Raw genomic sequence first — 14,716 nt, forward strand, 5'->3', positions numbered from 1 at the left:
GCCATTATTAAATAAAATAAAGGTTACTTGAACACAAGCACTGTTATACCGCAGCAGTCAATGTGATAACCAAGACAGCTATTAAGTGACTAACGGGCATGTAGCTTATACAGAGTGGATATGCTGGGTAAAAGGATGATTCATGTACCAGGTGGGACAGAGCTGGATGGCATGAGATTTCATTACACTACTCAGAATGGCAGGTAATTTAAAACTTATGAATTGCTTATTTCTGGAATTTCCACTTAACATTTTCAGACCATAGTTGACTATGCGTAACTGAAACCGCAAGTAACTGAAACCACGGATGGGGGGACTGCAGTACTGTAGTACTTGGATACTTTGATGAGTATCATTCTAGCTTAGCATAAGAAATAGGAGGAAAATAGAGGAATAAGTATTAAAGTTCACAAAGATACAACAGCTTTTTCCTAATCAAGTAATTTTTTAAAAAATCCCATACTCAGATTTCATGTGCTATTCCATTAAAGCTACTTACTGAAATGAAGATCTTGAAAAAACAAAAAAATTAAATGTATTGATCTTTATTACTGATACTGCCTAAAGTCTCACACTTAAGACGTGAAAAATATTATCAGTAAACTGTTCTTTAGAACAAAAAAAGCCTGTATGTAATATAAACCTTTTAATATCTTTATGAAGTTGGATAATGCTGGTGGCCTTGTAAGTAGGCCTTCAGACGTCCCGGTCATGCTGTGGCACTGGATCTACTTCCCACTCTTAGTACCACCTCTGAAAAGGAGGCAAGGAATCCAGAACTACTGCGGGGATTGTTACATAAGGACACATTACAATTTTCCTTAACATGTTGTTTTTCATATTTAATATTGTTTATAAATATAATTACTCCATCGTAAAAAGAGTTGTACATAAACTTGATAATTGTAAGACAATCAATTGCATTTTGTTGCAGTTGCCAAGTACACTCTTGCTTTTTGTTTTCCCTGTCACTTAGGGAACGGTTATCATCATTGCAAATCATGGTGACAGAATTGACATCCCACCTGGAGCAATATTAGAGAACAAGATTGTATCTGGAAACCTTCGCATTTTGGACCACTGAAATGAAAAATATTGTGTACACTTTATACTAATTATGACCTAAATAGTTTCTTACAATAAAATATTCTCTAGGATTCTAAAATAGGCAGGTACTTTTACTATGTTACTGTACACTGCAGTGTTGATTTTTAGAGTTTTCTGCAGTATGCTTTCAGTGTAAGAAAAGCACAGATGGAGCAAATACTTTGTTTCTTTGAAGAGGACCCCAAAAGTTAATTCATCTTAAAGTGCAATATTGTTTAATCTTAAAACTGGGGCAGCTCTGCTGGAAGATCTTTTAACAGAAGCCTCGATGACGGTCACTTTTAATTGCTTGTGATTTCAAAAATAAAGCGGAGAAGCAATACATGTGTACACTTGTACTTTTTAATGCTAACTTTATAAATGGAAAAAGAAAATGGTTTACTCTTATTGAATAGTTACCATCTAAGTTGGAAGATTTGCTCTTGGAATATTTCAGTAGTTACTGGCTAGTTAACTAGCACATCCAGTTTTTTGCATTTCTAAGAATCTGAACCACTTCATTATTTCCATAGGAAATAAACATGTAGGTATCTAGTACCTTTCATCTTGTTCTAAAGCTGGGGTGCCTGCCATACTTTCCACGGACTCTCCATTTATTGAAACAAAGTGGCATTTCTATTCCCAGCTGAAGGGGTTGCAGTGGGCAGGAGGAGGCATTTCTTTGACATCCTTGTACTCTTGTATAGTGGGCTGGGAGTGTAACTTCATAAAAAGTTTTCCCTTTCCTTCAAGCTTCATTTCTTGAAGCTTGCTTGTTGTCACTGAAAAATGTTCATGAATGACCTTTCAAGTCAGGTCTGCTGGTTGTTTAATTTATGCCTTTTCTCTAAGAATCAATTGCGTTTCGTCCATACTTGTTTTGAGTAGGCTGCCTGTTTGAAGGTCACTGTATACTATTAAAAAAGAAGTTGTCTTTTTATAGTCTGGTAATTTTTTACAACTTTATTTTTGACATACAGTTTAAGAACCGATGACATACTTCTGTAATGATATAGGAAAGAAAACAGGCTTTCCTTTTAAGAAACCGAAGAGCACAAAATAAGATGATTTCATTGTACATAATCACAAGATTAGGCACTCTGACAGGGTTAGGCAAGATTCTTGGTGTGAGGTGAGGCACAGGCACTTTCATATGTAGAGTGCTGCTGAGTCTAATTTTGAAGGTAGGTATTATAAAAAAGTCTTTAAATAACTTACTCATCACTTTATATTTCTGGCCCCAACATGGCAGCCTATATTTTAAAAATTCTGTTTCTCCCTGGTCTTTGTTCATATACACATTGAAAGTAACTTAAAAACAATCCAAGGGGGTCATACTTCATGTGTTATCTAAATATTAAAATGAGAACTCATAAGCAGGCAGATTATATATATTCATGTATTCTACCTCTCCTAGAAATAAAAAGGAAAAAAACCCCAGAAAAACCCAAAACCCTTCATAGATACTTCTATAAAAGTACAGATGGTAAATGGTAGCCTTTTGTATACCACTTCTGAAAAGTATTTAAATTAATTAGTAGTTAGTTACATAAATAAGTGCCAATATCTTATTCTTTAATTATTACTTGTAATCAGCCTTTCAAGTATTTAGACTGTTCTGGAAGGCTTTACCCAGTTGACATACCGTGGCAGTAGAAAGATTAAATGTGCAACACACAAAACCTGAAACTTGACATTAGTCACTAAAACAAAAATTGAATTCCTAAATCCAAGCAATCAAAAGATGTTTATTTTTTATAGAAAGATCTGTAAAAAAATAATTTTTCAAACAGCTTTACTTTCATAGAGAAAACTTTCTACAGAGGTTGACTAAGATTTTAATATTTTAAATTGTACCATCATTAAATAAGGTGGGACACCATATGAATTTCATTGCACTGGAAGAAATGCAAAGCATTTTTTTAATATAAAGTATACAGAGCATTCTAGTCAACTACAGCTGTGTTACAGCTATGTGTGTTCTTTTGGATTTGGTCCAAAGAAACCTGAGTCTGTTTCCAGAGAGAATGAAAAATGTTATAGACACCTGATCGGTCACTCCTCACTGAAGGATGCAAAAAATGGCATTTCTTGTAGATCCCACTGAATCCAGTTTCCCGACACTGATACTTCACTTTCCCCCTCCCCCACCCCAGGTCACTTCGGGTTCCAGGTTCAGTTCTTGAATCACAGGCATCCAGATTTTCTTCATAAACATACACATCCCATGGTCAGACGAACTGCCCAGTTTTTCCAGTATGTCATCACCTCTTCTGTTCCCAGATCTCGGCCATATTTAGGTCCAAATCTTTAAGGCCTTTTAAGGCTTGAAGATTTCCAGTGTAAAAAGCTACATCTGCTGTGACCAACCTAAACATTAGAGAGAAAATTATTCTTAAATCTCACACTTTCTATTTGGATAATTAAAGTAAAAATGCTCATGGAGTCAGAGTCCCATCCTAGTTCCTACGGTATTTAAAATTCTGATTTCCTAGGGACCAAATATCAACATATTTCTCTTAGCAGGATTCCTGCTATCATATACTTAGACCATTTAATGCTCTACGTATTTCAGTAATAAATGTTTGGAAAGGGAACAAACTAATGCATGTTGGAGTTAGTTTTGTAATAAATTCTACCCAGTAAAATCAGATTTATTTTAAAAGAGCATTGAGTAAAATACAGGGGAAAAAAACAGGCTAAACTACAATGTTTTTAATTGGTTGGCACTAGAGTATATGTGTGTGTGATTAATAGTAAACTTGAAAGAAAGGCCAGGTTCCCTGAGCGCCATCTAAGGAATTAAATGAAGGCTAGGACTCATGTATATAACTCCTACTGGATATGAAACTTGATACTTTAAAAAAAAAAAAAGGAATTAAAAAAAAAATTAACTTCTCAATATACATTGTAGTCGATTTTCATGACCCTTTCCCTGTTCCTTTTCTCCCCTTCCTCCTTCCCCCCCTATTATATAAAACTTGATACTTATAATCACTACAATGACATGATGAAAAAGAAAAGAATTACACTTTGAGTACTGAGCTGTCACCTTAACACCTATAACTGAAAGAATACTTACTTTAGACACTGACTTAATAAACAGTAATTGTTTATCCTTTGACTCACCAAAAAAAATGAAACATGCCTTTTTAAAAATGTCATATAAGTTCTAATTTGATGTTAATAGTTTGTTCAACTGCAATGTCACTTTTTCTTTAATGCAAGTATATTCTAAAGTTCAGAAAAAATTTAGAAAAATGAAAAATTGTTATAAAATTGGTGAGGCTATGTAGAGTGCTGCTGAGTCTAATTTTGAAATAATTAAAATAGGATAAAATATAAGTATATAGAAGAAGAGTTTAATACATGAACAGCAGATTTCTAATTGTGAAAGAGGAGAGCTATTTTTTAAAATTAATGTCTGTAGGGCAAGGATGCTGTCCCCCATAAAATAGCTCAGAGGCAAGACACCAAAGGAGCTTTATACACAATTATTTCCCAGTTTAGCAATCGGACTCTTAGGACAAATGGGTGATATAGCCAATGTAGTTCATCTGAAAATAAATATTTTTGCACTTTATAAATAGACAATTAAAATGCAGCTGTGAAGTACTGAGTTTACATTTCTTAATAGCTTATCAATATAGAACAGGACTCTTTATTGTGAAAAATGAATAAAGTACTACTCCATATGGAATGTTCAGCTTTCAACATAGTCTCAATATAACTCATTAATAGTTTAGTTTGGGGTATAGGTAACTTTGCCTTGCAAATAGTGTATATAATATGTTGGTAGAATAAATGAAGATCCTAATATTATATAGAAATACAGTCTGAAATTCAAATAAATGTAGAATGATACATTTTCAATCATGAATTAATATTCTAGCAATCAACAGTCTTCTAAGGTTAGAAATAAGAAAATGCTCACAAAGTACATGGCCTGCTGCCTGGCACACAGCACACAAGTGTCCTCATTTACTAAGAAAAAGAGGCTGTTACCTCACGAGTCCAGTCCCTGGAGCAACTCATCTACTGACACTGAAGTGACCCACAAGGAAGACATCACTTAAGAAATCACTGAATGGGTACATTTAAAATAAGAAGTCTTACCTATCCCAGTCTTTCTTATGGCAGGCCAAAGTGATAATTTAATTGAATTAATTGCTAGGAAAACAGTTCTCTCTAAACCACTCATAATCTTGATTCTTTAGGAGGAAATCAATGATCTAAAACCTAAGATTCCAAATCTGTGCCTACCAAACAGTCTGTAAATAGCCTTTACAGCTGCAGAAGAAAACAGGTAATGAACAGCATTTAGAGAGCACCTCATACATTTTAAAGTGCTTTCATTTATAATATTTTACTTTATTCCACAATAACCCTGGGAGGTATTATTATTACTCCATCTTACAAATGGAAAAGTTGAGGCTTAGAGTGACTGAGTCACAGATGGCTGCTCCTGTGGGCCTGGAGCAGATGTGTGTGACGGGCAGGGCTCTCGGTCTTGGTCTCAGCGGTTTTCAGCTTTCAAGCTGTTAGCTGAATGGATGGATAGGTTCAATTAAGGCAAAAAAGAGCAGGGAGCCAAAGTGGACCTTAGTCCAATCATTAAGTGATTAGGTACCACTGATTTCTAACAGAATATATTTCTCCTGTTTTAACTTAGTTATGCCAATAGACTACCTGTAATCTAAATATTTTATATCATTCCTGTGAAGGTGAGTGTCATTTTTCAGATGTCTGACCTCAGTCTGATAAAACTTTTATGTATTCTATGGACTCACAGGTAAACAGAAATGTCAATGCTCCATGCATAAAAAATAGGTACTGATTCGATCGGATGTATATTTTGACAGATGTGGCCCATGAAAAAACAAATAGGAGATCTTAAGAGGAAAATCAGGTTAGGCTCATTTTAATGAATATGTAAGTTCTGCATTTGCTGTACTACATGGGAGCAAATATTAAGAAAAGGTACATGGCAGAATGCAGTAAGGACCAGTTTTTTTGTTTGAAACTCATCTAATTCAGGGTGTTTCAAAACCTATAAAAAAGATTCTAAATTACCATGGTTCTTGGGATAACAGTATATCAATACTGAAAGCAATGGCTCAAAAAAGAAAATCTAGGTAAAGTCCCATATCAAAAATAAAACAAAAAATTAACATAATTTTTTTTTTAAACATAATTTTTAAATAAACATTTTTAATACTATCAAAATCTGTTTAGTAAACACAACTATTTCCAGCCTGTACAGAAAAGTGTATAGGAAATGTTTTACAAAGTTGAAAAATTTTGTTTGATATAAGAACATAAAAGTGGATATTTGTTACATAAAGCCAACAAAGGACTAGTACGAGAGAATATAAAAATCTAAGATCAAGAAAAAGACACCCCCCCCCAAAAAAAAACCCAAGAGAAAAGCAAGACAAAGTCACAGAGATGAGAACACCTGAATGACCACTAAACTATGAAAAGATAGTATGCATCAGGAAAATACAAATCAAAACAAGAAACCATTATCCCCCATGAGACTGGCAATAATAAGAAATCTAACAGCAGCAAATGTTGGTAAGATGTGGGAAACAAACTCTCACAAACTACTAGTGGGAGTATAAACATGATACAGCCATTGGCAATACCTAGTGGAATAAAAATGTGCATGTGCTCTGATCCACTTGCAGGTATATACCCTAAGGAATCAGTTGCACCATTAGACATGTATAAGGATATTCACTATGGCATGACAGTAATGGAAAAGAGTAATGACTTAGAAATCTACTATTAGGGGAAATGGATAATTTAAATATGGTTGATTCATGTGATGGAATACTATACAGCAGTCAAAATGGACTACTTCCATATATCAACATAGATAAATCAGTAACAATGCTGAGTGGAAAAAAAGCAAGCTACATATTTGCAATATACCATATAAGTAAGTTAAATTTACAAAACAACACTACATATTTTTCATAGATATAGAGATAATAAGTGAGAGAACTGAAAGAATATAGACCAAATTCTCTAGAAATGCAGTCTAAAGGTTGGAAGGAAAAGGGAATGGTACTGGAGATGGGGTGTCAAGGTATACTTTGGCTTCATTTGGAATGCCATTTTTCTGTGAATGCCATTTTTTATGTGATAAGCATTTTTTAAAGTAAAAATGACAAATGTTAATAATGATCAATTCTGGATAGCAGGATTATAAATATTTTCTTATTTATAGTTATGTGTCACTTAACAATAGGGATATGTTCTGAGAAATCCATCATTAAGTGATTTTGCTATTGTGTGAACATCATAGAGTACTTACTCAAACCTAGATGATATAATAGCCTGCTATATACCTAAGCTACATGATATAGCCATAATAATCTTATGGATCACTATTGCATATACGGTCTGTCATTGACCAAAATATTATGTGGTGCATGACTGTATGTCACTGTATTTAAAAAATATCCTAAAATAGAGAAAAAGAAAGTAATGTTAAGAAGAAAATGTACAGGGCTAGGGGAGGGTTGAATAGGGAATAACTGCCTAATGGGTACGAGATTTTCTTTTGGGGTAGGTGAAAATGTTTTAGAACTAGTTAGAGGTGGTGAATGCACAACACTGAATGCACTAAGTGCCACTGAACTGTTCACTTTAAAACAGTTAATTTTATATTATGTGGATTTCACCTCAAAAAAACAAAAAAGGAAAAGAAAAGGTACATTTTTAGAGCAATTACAGGAACAAAAATTCCTTTTGTGCAGGCAGTTATATCCTTGGATAAAGTGGAGAGGTTAAGTTTCAGGGAATCCTGTCTTTTAAAGGATAATTCAAAGACATGAATTGACTTACTCAGGATTAGTATATGTGAGAATGTGACAGTGACAATCTTTTAAGGTCATACCGATCCTCACATAGGTATATTAACAAAGAAAATAATAGCCAATGAATTAGCTTGGATGCTTCAGAACTATTCATCTGAGAAAAACCAATCAACCAACCCAGATTTAGTTATGGGAATAAAAGTAAAAGGATACAAATGGGATGAGCCTTAAAAATACTATAAGCTTTTTTTGAACATTCTCCTTAGGGCACAGTATACACCTGTATTGGGAATCTCTAAGTTCCTAATATGCTATTATCTTTTTAGAAGATGGAAGTTCAATAGCAGGTACCATATGTATGTACCATTTATACCACTAGACATCAAGTGGGCAACATACACAGTGTCACCCATGTGGTGTTCTTATTGAAAATATCTGACTGTATATTGGTGTGATGCTATTAAATTAATGTTGATTTTCTTAGAAGGAGTTATGGTATTATGGTTTATTAAAATGTCCTTGTTTTTAGAGATGCATGCCAAAGTATTTAGATTTAGTAAATTTCATGATGACTGCAGCCTACTTTTTTGGATGTTTGGCAAAAGAGATCAGGAGGTGAGGGAGGGAGAGAGAGAGCAGCAGGGAGAATATAGCAAAATGTTAACAGTTGGTAAATCTAGGTGAGAAGTATTCAGTGTTCATTATCCTGTCCCTTAACTTTTCTGTGGCTTTGAAATTTTTTAAACCAAGTAATTCTTTAAAAAGAAAAAGAAAAAGAAACAGGTAATAATCAAGGGAGAATATATTTTTGCATGAAACTTAAATTTGGCTCGGCTGGCAGATTTAGCAGACTGAAGCTTCCAAATAGTTTTTTGCAAAAATCAATTCAGTGTACAGTTGTCCCTCAGTATCTATGGGGGACTGGTTCCAGGACCTGCTACAGATACCAAAATCTGAGGATGCTCAAGTCCCTTATGTAAAATGATGTAGTATTTGAATATAACCTATGCACATCCTCTCATATACTTTAAAACATCTCTAAATCACTTATGATACCTAATTTAATATAAATGTTATGTAAATAGTTGTTACGCTGTATTCTTTGGAGAATAAAGACAAGAAAAAATAGTCTGTACATGTTAATATAGACTCAATTTTCTTGTGTGTGACTTTTCTATCCGTAGTTGGTTGAATCCACAGATGTGAAGCCCATGGATATGGAGGGCTGACTGTATTTCTTTTAAACGGTAGGGCCAACTTCTGACCCCAAAATACATTTTTTCATTTGTTCCTATAGATTTGAAATTTAAACCTGAAATTCTTTTAACAGGAAATAAAATTTTATTCCTAAAAATCCATGAGACAGGTAACACACTAAGGAATTCATTTTAAGGTATAAATGATCAGTGCTTTAGATTCTATAAAATCTTTTTCCATATCGTTATCTATGTTGCTTTCAAACAAATCCTGTGAGGGAACTTCTAGCATCATCCTTATTTTTAGATATAAGAAAATTAAAGTTCAGAGAGAATAAGTGATTTGCTCAAAGTTACATAGCTATTAAATGGCAGAACTAGGACTTAACCCAAATTTTCAGACTGTAAATCCTATGTTTTTTATATACTACACTATTTCAACAGTTACACATGCAATTTGTTCAAGTGCTTACAAAAAAATATACACATATATACATTTACACATTATTTTTCATAACCCTATGAAGGAATTAAGACTGATTTTATCCTTGTCATTTTATAAAGGAGGCACAGAGGTTAAGTCACTTTCACATGGTCACATAGCTACTAAGTAGGACTTTGAGTCCTGTTTGGACAGGGGAAGACTGCTGGGTATCTAAGGAAGTATTACTAATCCACACTGCCTGAAAAAATGGATCTATAAGGCCAAGTAAGTATTGACCATTTATAAACCACTTTAACATAGACAGACAGACACAGATAGATAGATATCATCTCTACAGGGTGGAAAAAATGCAAAACATTGCTGACTCTACAACTTTGGTCCCTGGCATGATTACAGCAGAAGGATAGCATAAAGAATAAAAAACCAATCATTAAAACAATTTGATATGGGACTGTGGTAAAAATATGTTAAACATACCCATTTTGAGGTCCTCCATCATTTATCACATTTAAGTGAGATAATTGCCTTTTCAAGTGGAGTTTGTAACTTGCATTAATTCTTAAAAATAACATCTGGAAAAAAGTAAAATGAAGTTTCTTAAAGTTCTACTGAAATAGAAGTATCTGACTTACAATTATTTGGAGAAAGTATTAAAAACAAAAACAAAAATCCTTTGCTTTGGCATATATTTTTTAAATGTTCCTCTAAAAGTATTTAATTGCTATTTCACTACACTTTTGTTTTCCTTAGATGGATTAAGGCTTGTTTTTCCATTCTCAGCAGTACTTCTTTTAGTGCAAAGACTGCCTTTCTGCCCCGTGGAAGAATTCCTGTGGTATAAGTGGAATCAACTGTGACAGGTAAAAGGAATGAAAAGTAGTACAGACTTTTATAATATATTAACTAGGAACTGGACAGATGGGGGGAAATCCCAATGACAAACGCAAAGATACTGTTGTATTTCTAAATTAGTAAAATCACTTCAAAGTATTTTATTGTTCCTGCATGCAGAATTTTAAGGCAATTACCAAATATTTCTTTGGAAAATACTGGATCTAAAACGATATATAATCTATATGGAAATGATTTTGTGGAATAACATTATATTTTCTATGGGAAAAAAAATATAATCTATGAAAGTTTTATGGAACTACTGGTATTCAACTGGTAATACTGACATAAAACCTATATCTTTGCCCCGCTTCGACAAGAGTACCCTTTAAACTATAATGCACATAAAAACACATGAAGTATACGTGTATACCCAGCTCCCTGACCTGGCTAAGTCTTGCTCTAGAATTAGAACTCACATTGTAAATCCAAAAGGTCAGAATGTCAGAGGTGAGTGATCTTACATGTGGAATGAATAGGATGGCTTGGCTAGGAAGAAATTAGTGGCCAGTACAGAGATCCGAACCCTTGTTAATGGCTCCCCCTCAGTCCTCAGTGAGCCCCAAAGGAGCTGGATGATATTTAATCATGAGGATGGTATAATTAATGAAAACCTAGGGAAGCATGAAGAAAAATGGTATGGGGGTAGGGGTTTCACTGAAGAATAAAGAAAACTCTGATAATACTTTCATAGGGGAATATAGCAGGAATAGAGGATGGATATTTCATAGGTGAGAAGTGCCAAAACTACCCATTTTGCTATTTTTTTTTTTTTTTTTTGGTTTGTGCCTACTACAGAAGATCACTTATGCTGATCTCATAAATATTACCTAAACCAGATTAAGTTAGTTATCTGTGTTAATCTTTTTAACTCAATCACTAATTCCTCCCATATCCAATTTGGATTACAATCACAGTGAGTAACATAACTTACTTTTCATCAATAATGTCAACTCTGATTTTCAAACTAATAATGGAATGAATGATATAACTAGAATTTGGAACATGTTATAATGAACAAATGGAAAACCTACTTTTTAGAATTACTATGTAGTAAAGCTACAGCTCTGGCCTGTCAGTGTAAGGGGCACTTCGAAATTAGAAATTTTTATCCATGTTTCACTAGTCAATATAACAACCCCCCAAAATAACAATCATATTGAAACATGAACTAAGCTTAATTATGCCAAAAGCATAGAGAAACACCCCAATTCTGCATGGATATTATATGTTATATACACAAAAGTAGTTTTAGGAATTACCGCTCACCTGTGTTTGTTCTTCTGGAAGGAGATCAAATATAGCTTCGTGCATTTTTGCCATTTGTTTACAAATATTCCTGAAACAGGCAGAAGGAACGGGAGCTTTCACCTCATACTGGCAAGGAAAAATAATAAGAATGATGTTCGTGTCCTCTGGATTGCATATTATCTTCACTGTGTTTACACATGTTTTCTTCCCCTCCACATATCTGTGTGTAGTGCTCAAGCTCACAGGGATCGGATCCTGGACCTCGGTATTAGCACCACACTCTAACCAACTGAGTTAACTGCCAGGCCCAGATTATTTTTTAAACATGATTTTAGGAATGTGTCAACATGATCATATCTGAAATCAACACAAATCTGGTAGAATTAAAATGATTTTTTGTTTGTAGGTGGGCCATTATAGTAATCATATTTACCCTAACACTAAAGTAAAGGAAGACTCTTTTTTGGCAGCTGGCCAATACAGAGATGTGAGCCATTGACCTTGGTGTTATAACTAAAGAAAAGGAAAACTTTTTCAGCAACATTCTATACTGAAAATTTTAACTGTGATAAATTCATTTTATTATTCTTATATCTGGAACAATATACTGGTTTAATTTAAATAATCATGTTTTGGCTTACATTTCAGAATTCACACAGCTTAAATTATATACCATTTTTATTTATAAGACAAACTTGGGCTAAACAACTATATTTTAAACATGCTAATCTTATATACTTCATTAAAATGTGATAAGTTCCAATATACTGCTGTAGAAGAACCATGTAGAAGTCACTGGACTCAGATAAGCAAAGCTGTGAACACCCAAGGGTTTTTCTCTCTTCAGACTAGAAATACATCAAACATCCCTGTATCTTTTTTATTAATAACAGATTGATTGATATAATTCACATACCATAAAATTCCATTCTTTTAAAGTGTACAATTCACCAGTTTTTAGTAAATTCACAGTTATACAACTATCACCATTAATTTACAAACATTTCATAACCCTAAAAAGAAACCCCAAACCCATTAGTAGTCACTCCACATTACCCCCTCCCCTCAGCCTCTGGCAACCACTGGTCTACTTACTGTCTCTATGGATTTGCTTATTCTGGACATTTCATATAAATGAAATTATACATGTGGCTTTTTGTGATTGGCTTCTTTGATTTAGCATAATCTTTTCAAGGTTCATTCATGTTGTAACATGCATCAGTACTTCATTTCTTTTTTATGGCTGAATAATATTCCATTATATGGACATACCACATTTGTTTATCCATTTATCAGTTGATGGACATTTGGGTTGTTTCAACTTTTTGCTTATTATGAATATTGCTGCTATGAACATTTGCGTACAGATGTTTTGTTTTGTTTTTGGTGGCTGGCTCGTTCAAGGATTCAAATTCTTGACCTTCATGCAGCACTCTAACCAAACTCAGCTAACCAGCTGGCCCCATGTACAGGTTTTTGTGTGGACAAATGTTTTCAATTCTCTTGGGTATACAAGAGTACTTCAAGAAGTTCGTAGAAAAATACAATTATTTCCTAGTATACCGACCTAGTAGTGGGATTACTGTGTCATATGGTAACTCCATGTTTAACCTTCTGAGAAAATGCCAAACTGTTTTCCAAAGTGGCTGCACCATTTTACAATACCACTAGCAATGTATGAGGGTTCCAATTTCTCCACATCCTCACTAACACTTGTTATAGTCTTTTTTATTTTAGTCATCCTAGTGTGTATGAAGTGTTATTTTATTGTGGTAACATTTCTCTTAACTATTCCCCTATACTGGGTTGAATGGTATCTCCCCCAAATTCACATCCACCTGGTACCTCATGAGATCATACTGTATTAGAGTGGAACCTAAATCCACTGACTGGTGAATTTAGAAGAGAAAGAGGGAAATTCAAACAAGGAGACACACAGAGGAAAGAAAGCCATGTGAAGACAGAGGCATGATGAAAATACAAGCCAAGGAATGCCAAGGACTGACAGCAACCACCAGAAGCAGAGACAGACAGGGAAAGATTCTTCCCTAGATCCTCCAGAGAGAGCAGGGCCTGACTGACACCTTGATTTGGGACTTATAGGCTCCAGAACTGAAAAAAAAAGACAAATTTCTATTGTTTTAAGTTACTGAGTTTGTGGTAACTTGTTACAGCAGCCCTAAAAAACTAATACAAACTTCCAAAATCTTCCCTCACCCCTGCTTTACCTAAAGATATATTCTTTCCATCTTACCTTCACCATCACATTTCTCCAGTCACCTAAACTTGAGACTGTACTTTTTAATCTCAACTCTTAACACCTGGTTCCTGCCACCAGTCAAACTACCTTCCCCTACTGTAAGACTCTTCTGAAATTTCTCCTTGGAAAAATCACTAAAGATATTCTAACTTCCAAATTCAGTAACTTTTCTAGTCCGCCTTCCTCAGTGCTCTGCAGTACTTTACACACATCCACACAACATGCACTATCCTCATGTAGCACATTGCTTTCCTGGCTCTTCCCCTCTTGCCCTTCCTCTTCTTCTGTCTCCTGTCAGCTAAGTCAAGGCTTCTTCATCATTAATCCCCCTTGCTGTCCTCTCTTCTCTCTCTTTGATTTCACCCAATTTCATGACTTCTATTTATCTCTAGTCCTGAGCCACTTTTTTAGGTTTGTATGCATGTGTATGTATGTATATGTGTCCCACATTTTCTGAATTCCAAAACTGAATTTGCCATGAGCTTTCCCAAAGCTGCTCCTCTTCCCTGTTTCCATTACTGTTGCTGGGTCTACAATCCTCCTGGTCACATTGACTTGAAATCTCCAACTCAGTTTTTATTCCTGCCTTTTCTGGTTTCCTTGATTGAATCAGTGATTAAGTACCATCCACTGTACTTTCAAATTATTTTGCACATTAGTTTGTATTCTAGGTCAGAGTTTCTCTGCCTCCACACTATTGATATTTTGGGTTGGCTAATTCTTTGTTATGGGACTGTCCTGTTTATTATAGGATGTTTAG

General features: G+C 34.4%; 2 protein-coding genes across 5 annotated transcripts in view; one reads left to right on the forward strand and one right to left on the reverse strand.

The window, feature by feature from the left end:
* Positions 1-1,427, forward strand: part of UGP2 (UDP-glucose pyrophosphorylase 2) — a 66,990-nt gene extending 65,563 nt beyond the window's left edge. For both annotated transcript variants that reach the window (XM_063077610.1, XM_063077609.1), the window contains exon 10: positions 977-1,427. In XM_063077610.1, coding sequence (XP_062933680.1) covers positions 977-1,084 — 108 coding nt within the window. In that variant the 3' untranslated portion in view covers positions 1,085-1,427. The remainder of the gene's footprint in view (positions 1-976) is intronic.
* Positions 874-14,716, reverse strand: part of VPS54 (VPS54 subunit of GARP complex) — a 120,693-nt gene continuing 106,850 nt past the window's right edge. For all 3 annotated transcript variants that reach the window (XM_063077607.1, XM_063077606.1, XM_063077608.1), the window contains 3 exons: positions 11,715-11,822; positions 10,032-10,126; positions 874-3,456 (listed from right to left, as the gene is read on the reverse strand). In XM_063077607.1, the coding sequence (XP_062933677.1) occupies positions 3,351-3,456; positions 10,032-10,126; positions 11,715-11,822 (309 nt within the window). In that variant the 3' untranslated portion in view covers positions 874-3,350. The remainder of the gene's footprint in view (positions 3,457-10,031; positions 10,127-11,714; positions 11,823-14,716) is intronic.

This window comes from Cynocephalus volans, chromosome 14 (assembly GCF_027409185.1).
Source record: "Cynocephalus volans isolate mCynVol1 chromosome 14, mCynVol1.pri, whole genome shotgun sequence".
In the NCBI taxonomy this organism is placed as follows: Eukaryota; Metazoa; Chordata; class Mammalia; order Dermoptera; family Cynocephalidae; genus Cynocephalus; species Cynocephalus volans.